Genomic DNA, 7,500 nt, shown 5'->3' with positions numbered 1-7,500 from the left:
GAACCAGAATTGGAGAATGAAATGCAGGTGACTCAGGAAAAAGACAATGAGGAATTTAAATGTGAGAGAAAGAATGTTGCTGAAGGAGAAGAGACAGAAGAAGAGAAGGAACACGAACATGAGGACGAAAAAGAGGAGGACAATGAAGATGGGAAGAACATCCTCTCTCAGAAAGACAATACAGATAAAGAAGGGAAGGAAGGTGTTAATCAAGCAGACACTACAGAGATAAGGAAGAGAAGGAAAAGGAAGAGAAACGAGAGAAGGAAGTAAGAAAAGGAAGAGAAAGAGGGTGAAGAAAAGAAGGAAGGAAATGAGAAAGAAGACATTACGGAGATAAAGAAGAGAAGAGAGAAAAGAAGGAATAGAAGGAAGGAGGAAAAGGAACCGAATAGTTATTGAATAAGTTTGGTTATAAAAAACTAGGCGTCAGTTTTAATAAGTTTGCCCATAAACAAAATAAAATGAAAGAAATAAAAAAAAAATCTAGTCGTTAATGAATGAGTATCTCAGCTGAAAAAAAAAAGAATTGAAAAAAAACCTTGCAAGTCGTTAATGAGCAAGTTTGCACATAAATAATAAAAAGAAGAAAGAAAGAAAAAAAAAACCTCTTTGACGTTAGTAAATAAGTTTGCTCTCAAAAAAGATTAATAAAAAGATCTAGTTGTTTACAAAAAGATTTGCTCATAGCTAAAATAGAATATGAAATTAATATATAAATAAGTAAAAGACTTTTTCGTTATTAATGAATAAGTTTGATCAGAGATAAGTTAAATTTTTTTTTTTCTAAATATATGAAAATATATAAAAATAAAATAAAAACACTTCCGTCGTTAATGAATGTTTGTTCAGAGATAAAATAAAATGTACAGATAAAAAGTAAAAAGAAAAATACTTTTAAGTCGTTTGTGAATAAGATTGCTCATAAATAAAAACAAAATAGAAAAAAAAATAAATAAAAGATTCTAGTTGTTAATGAATAAGTTTCTTTGTAAAGAAAATAAAAGAAAAATTAAAAGGAAAAATTCTAGTCATTAATCAAGAGGTTTGCTCACGCGTATTTGTTATATTAATGCAAAAGACTTTTTGTGTTATATTTGTAGAATTCATGCTTTCTTATACTTCCATGTTGTTGTATCACAGCGTACGGTGAATGTGGCACAATTCTTTCTTATCAGTAAAGCAAATCAACTCAATGCTAACATTTTTATTGGCCTTAACTTTTGATTAAAATGAATTGAGTTGAAGTGATTATGAGACTCACTAAACAAGTTGTTGGAGGCGAGTCAATAGGGAGCTTTAAAAGAACATCCAATAAATTTATGGATAGACATGATAAGTTGATATAAATAGGTGTGTTTTATAAGGGCTGGCTTGTTGCAGCTTCCTTTATATTCTTATATTCTTATAACTAGTTGGCTGGCATACTGACTGACTGGGTGGGCTTTACGGAAATGGACTCAGTAATCAGTTCCTTAATGTCGAGACAACAGGGGATGGTAGTAGTAGTAGTAGTAGTAGTAGTAGTAGTAGTAGTAGTAGTAGTAGTAGTAGTAGTAGTAGTAGTAGTAGTAGTAGTAGTTGTTGTTGTTGTTGTTGTTGTCGTTGCAGTAGTAGTAGTAGATGTAGTAGTAGTAGTAGTAGTAGTAATAGTAGTAGCAGCAGTAGCAGCAGCAGTATGGAGAACAGCCACTCAACACAATTATAACCCATCCCTTCCTTTAACTGTACCAAGTGACATGGGGAAAAAAAAAAAAAAAAGATGCGACGCTTCCAACTAAAACATGCTTATGGCTATTTTCAGTAAGCCGTAAAGTCACGCACACTTACAGCCAGAGTGACGTTGGCGAACAGAACCACGATCAGGAGGCTCACGAGAGGCGCCCCTGCATTGGTGTGCCGGCGTGAGGGCCACATCTGTATTGAGGGCTGATAGGGGATGCTGTTGGGAGAAGAAAGTAACAGTGAGATAGTAACAGAAGACCGTGATACAGACTCTTCTAGCTATCTGTCTATATACCAAGCCAGCAATCCTACGTGTGGTGGCCCAGACAAAACACCACATACACACACTCACATTCTTAACCCTGTCGGCCCTTGGTGGAGAGGGATAGTCTTGTGGACATTCTTACTACACTCCAGCAGCTTAGGAATAGCACAGCTGACCACATACTTCCACAGCAAGGCCCGACAGCGTACATTGTTTTTACCTTTGCCCTTTTATAATGAGACAGTTCTCTAGACTCTTAGTGTAAATACTTGTAACATTAACACAAACAAACTAACGACGAATAATGAAGAAATAACAGAAAAACAAAAGCAGGCATTGAGGGGTGCTAGCTTGAAAGGACACGAGGACTGGTGTACCGGAGAATGCTAGACAGGCTAGGGGGGGAGGGGAGACACTCGACCACACTGCAGTCAACTTAAACCAAACAGTCCTCGTTAATAATGTACGTTTAGGAGTCTGGCCAAGGACACGCACAGAAAAAAAAAATGGCAGAAAAAGTCTTCCTCAAAAGACAATTATATAAGGACATTTCCAAGAGTTGTATGATTCAGTTTCCGAGGTGTCTTTTGAAACAGCGTAAGCCGTAAGAAGGTAAGACAGATAAAAGGCAAAGAATTCCAGAGTTTATTGGTAAAAGGTATGAAGTGAAAACTCTGATTACCTCTTACATACAACGGACAGAATGGGGGGTGAGCGTCAGGAGGTGTGCAGCGAGGCCGCGAGGTAGACTGTAACAGTGTCACATAATGAATAATATTGTGCACTGCATTTATAATTCTTTACCTAGTTAGCAATATAAGTGTATGTATACATGCATGTATAAGTGTAAGTTATGGGTGTTGGCGGACAAGGGTGGGGGGGACATGACCACGCCACCCTACGTCACACAAACACACACACACACACACACACACACACACACACACACACACACACACCATGGAACTTTCCATAGTCCATTTATTGCCATCGATAAATAATCGGTAGCACTTACATTACATTATCTAAGTATTCTTCATAGTTAATCTCTCTCTCTTTCTCTCTCTCTAATATATTTTGACATGTATTATTCTTACCTATAAATAGTTTTCCCTTGTCTTAATTATGTAATTAGAGAGCTATAATCATGAATATATTAATGCACAGTGAGCGCGGTCAATCCGCCCATATTTCTGTTGTCAGCACTTTTCGAAGGCGCTAAGCGTCCCTCGAGCCAGCCCCGGCAGTCTCTTGCCAAGCTGTAACGCTGTACCACGTACACGTACACGCCACATCCTTCTCCCAGAACTCTGTATATATATATATATATATATATATATATATATATATATATATATATATATATATATATATATATATATATATATATATATATACTCGTATATATATACATATTTTACACCTTCACTTTTGATATTCACCTGAAAATTTCACTACAGAAACTCACCATGAGTGACTTTACCTACAACAGAAAGGTAAGAAACTAATTAACAGTATCCAGGGGTAATTGATAATTCAACCCCACTGGAGCATTGAAAGAATTATAAATGCAATGCACAATATTATAAATTATGTGACACCGTTACAAGAGGAGGCATGTAACTGGCAAGTTCAGAAAAGCAGTAACCATGGGAATAACGGTAGAATACAACAAGGACAGCTGAGTGCCACTGAAGAGGGGATAGTTTGGTGGGAAATTGTGTCCAGTGGAGAGACGAAGTAATTGAGTTTTTGAATAGCTGTACAACACAATTCGGATATCATAGAAAACCGGAAGTTAAGAGTTTTGTAGCTTCTCTAAGTGAATTGTTTGATTCCCTTTGAGTTGGACGTTTAACAAATGAAATTGAGAAGTGAAGGATAGTCATTAGTGTAAGAGTGAATAGGGTAAGAGGTGTCAGTACCTCCCTGGGTGTACTGTATTAGTAGCTAGCCAGAAGTGTCTGCTGGCCACTCCAACTATCATTAACAATCGAAATTACGTAGTCTGAAGTCGGGCGTATGAGAATATTATGAACTTGACGCAAATCTGCAAAAATATTAAAAAAATAGTCCAAATACACACACACACACACACACACACACACACACACACACACACACACACACACACACACGCCAGTTAATATTTTGTTCTCTTTTTATTTCTACTTTTAAAAACGTTTGATAAGAAAATCAGATCCAGCTCCACGAGTTGGTAACATTACTTCTTCAAAAGTCACCAAAAAAGGCACAACCCGCTTGGTGAGGCCAGATGCAGCACCATGGTAACACCTGCATCAAGCTCTCAGAAACACACGTACCTTCACATCAAACTACCGCAAAATAAATTATCCCTTTCATGAGCCGCTCAGGAACACGACAAAGAATAAAGAATTATGTCCATTATTGTGGAGAAGAACGTGACTGACAGTGCTTTTCTCTTGACACATTCTAGCAGTGGAATTTCCCCACTAAGGAGAAGAGAATAACACGAGGCCAAAGTCTAGTGAAGTCTGGTGGCTGTATGGGGAATTTTGTTATGCCATAAATTTAATCTAAGGTGAGGAAAAAGGGAGCCTTTCTGAGAATCGCTCCCTGGATCCCGATGTAAAGAGAAGTCCCACGCAAACAGCCAGTTCAAGGTCGATTCACACATATCAGTGGCGTATCAGTACCGTGTCAATTCAGTGTTAGTAAAATCCGTGACGCTTCAGTGACGTCTATTCACACACATCCGTAGTTACTTCGTACAGAGGCTGGATCTGTGCCATGACAATTTTAATGACTGCAAATTTGAAAATGACCTGAGTAAGAGAAGGAGGGAAAAATAAAAAATGTTAAGCTCACATGCTGGATATTGTTACTAAGAAATGAAGAATATATTAACTACAGAAATAAAAAAAAAAAAAAGTACCTACTTTAATTTCTTGTCCTATATTATTCCAATCACGTTGTTTGAGACTGGTGACCATATACCCTGGCTGTGACAAATCATACAGAACGATTCCGAACCTATTCAATAAGTAATTCATCATTAATTTTTATTGACAAACTCACAACATTCGTCCGACGTCCGTGAAAAAAAAAAAAAATAAATAAATATATATATATATATATATATATATATATATATATATATATATATATATATATATATATATATATATATATATATATATATATAGCTATATATATATATATATATATATATATATATATATATATATATATATATATATATATATATATATATATATATATATATATATATATATATATATATATATATATATATATATATATATATATATATATCGGTGGCGACGATATTCAACATCACGGCACGGAGACGGAACTAAACACGGTGAGAGTGAAACACGGTACTGCACCGGACATGTGTGAATGAGTCAGCCGAATTCAAAGTGTTTTTTTTTTTTTTTTTTTTTTTTTTTTTTTTCCACTGACACTGACGGACTGGGCGGATGCGGCACTGATACGCCAGTGATATGTGTGAATGAGCCTTTAAGAGAGAGAAAAAATAGTAATAGTAAGGTAAAGAAAACAGAAAAACATTGAAGATATATAAATAAATATAAAAGAAAAACAAAGGAAACATTAATAAATACAGCGTTGTTAATTAATGTAGACGGCATTTCATTCCAGATCCTCTGGTTCGTGGCTCTAAGACTAATCAAATCACCACTGCCATTCCTCACTCCACAGTCCGAATAGGAACCGTTTTACTTAAAAAAAAAAAAAAAAACCTTGAGTAAAATTTATTTGAAGTGTGTATTTACCCTCCTTTTGGTTGAGCCGCTGAGTGTGACATCAGCTGTGTTCGATAAACAGATCTTAGTCAACTACATTGCTTGCATTCATCTCTGCTCGCCACCCTGAGGTGATTTTTCTCATTCCGAATTTAAAATAATCTTTCGACGGTCAATTTTAATACAAGTTTTGCTGAGATATTTCTTGATTACTGATTTATGCTACTTCTGCTACGAATGCATACACTTTCCGGACGAAGAATCTGCTCTCAATGCTCTAACCGGCTTGAACGTATGTCGATGAGGTCTCAAGTTAAACGTTGTACCACACAACCACACACCACACATCCATTTCACAACAAGCCTTACCAAAACTTTTAGACCTCTCCCCACCCCTGAAAGCCAAAATCACAGTCTTTTATGAGTATCTATCTCACACAAGTATCAACCTCACATATATGAACAGTATAGTGCAAGGAACGTGAGGCAGGGGTGTGATTAAATACTAACAAGGGATCTGCCGTTGTTTCCCACCTAATTCATAGCCGTAAAATTATAACAAAATATCTTAGTATACAGGGTCCGTATTTATATTTTCCTTTCTCGAAATACTTACTTTCTTATGCAACATAGATGAATAGTCTATCCATTTTTCTCTTCAGTTGATAATGCAGAATCTTCGTTAAACTTATCACTACAATCACGAAAAGAATGCTGGAAAACCTCAGTATCTTCTACCAGGCCGTGTTAAAAATAGTCGAGGTAAGGAACCGAAACTTTTGAGAACACTATACTACGGAAGGTGCTTGAGATAAAGTGCATACACCTTCATCATTCCTGTTACAACAAAAGAATCCGAAACTCACCAGAACCGTCCAAGCTCAAGAATCTGATGTCATGTCCAAGTATACGAAAGCTGTTTGAAGCTGACGCACGTGTGTATGTTTATGAGTTCACTACGAGCACACTTAATCACCGTATGAGTATATGGTTAGACTCACACTTTGTAACTGCCGCCAGAACGAGAGAGGTAGTACAGCACAGAATTACCGACTTGGTATTCCCGCCTCACTAAGCGTGCATGAGTGTTCTGTGTGTGAGCGTGTGAACATGTGAGAGTGCTTATGTGTGTGTGTGTGTGTGTGTGTGTGTGGGGAGGAAGCGTGGACACTGAGGGCCACGATGTTTACTCAAAGTACAGCTGACGATGTCCTAATAACTGGGTGATAACGAGTACATGTGATCAACTCTCTCTCTCTCTCTCTCTCTCTCTCTCTCTCTCTCTCTCTCTCTCTCTCTCTCTCTCTCTCATAAGAATATATATATATATATATATATATATATATATATATATATATATATATATATATATATATATATATATATATATATATATATATATATATATATATATATATATATATATATATATATATATATATATATATATATATATATATATATATATATATATATATATATATATATATATATATATATATATATATATATATATATATATATATATATATATATATATATATATATATATATATATATATATATATATATATATATATATATATATATATATATATATATATATATATATATATATATATATATATATATTTCTTTTTTTTTTTTTTTTAAAGGCCATAGAGATAATCAATCAGGTTATCATGACTGTTTCTTCCATATTACTGGTGCAGAATCCTGGTTAAACTTCCACTAGAGTTT

General features: G+C 35.1%; 1 protein-coding gene across 1 annotated transcript in view; it reads right to left on the bottom strand.

Annotated features, from left to right (window-relative positions):
• LOC135105749 (serine protease svh-1-like) overlaps positions 1-6,908 on the bottom strand; it is a 68,946-nt gene extending 62,038 nt beyond the window's left edge. The window contains exons 1-2 of the mRNA XM_064014206.1: positions 6,627-6,908; positions 1,831-1,942 (exon numbers count right to left, since the gene is read on the bottom strand). Coding sequence (XP_063870276.1) covers positions 1,831-1,917 — 87 coding nt within the window. The 5' untranslated portion in view covers positions 1,918-1,942; positions 6,627-6,908. The remainder of the gene's footprint in view (positions 1-1,830; positions 1,943-6,626) is intronic.
• Between the last annotated feature and the right edge of the window lie 592 nt (positions 6,909-7,500).

Source organism: Scylla paramamosain, chromosome 12 (assembly GCF_035594125.1).
Source record: "Scylla paramamosain isolate STU-SP2022 chromosome 12, ASM3559412v1, whole genome shotgun sequence".
Classification (NCBI taxonomy): Eukaryota; Metazoa; Arthropoda; class Malacostraca; order Decapoda; family Portunidae; genus Scylla; species Scylla paramamosain.
The sequence above is the reverse complement of the archived record's forward strand: the minus strand, read 5'-3'. Positions and strand labels throughout refer to the sequence as shown.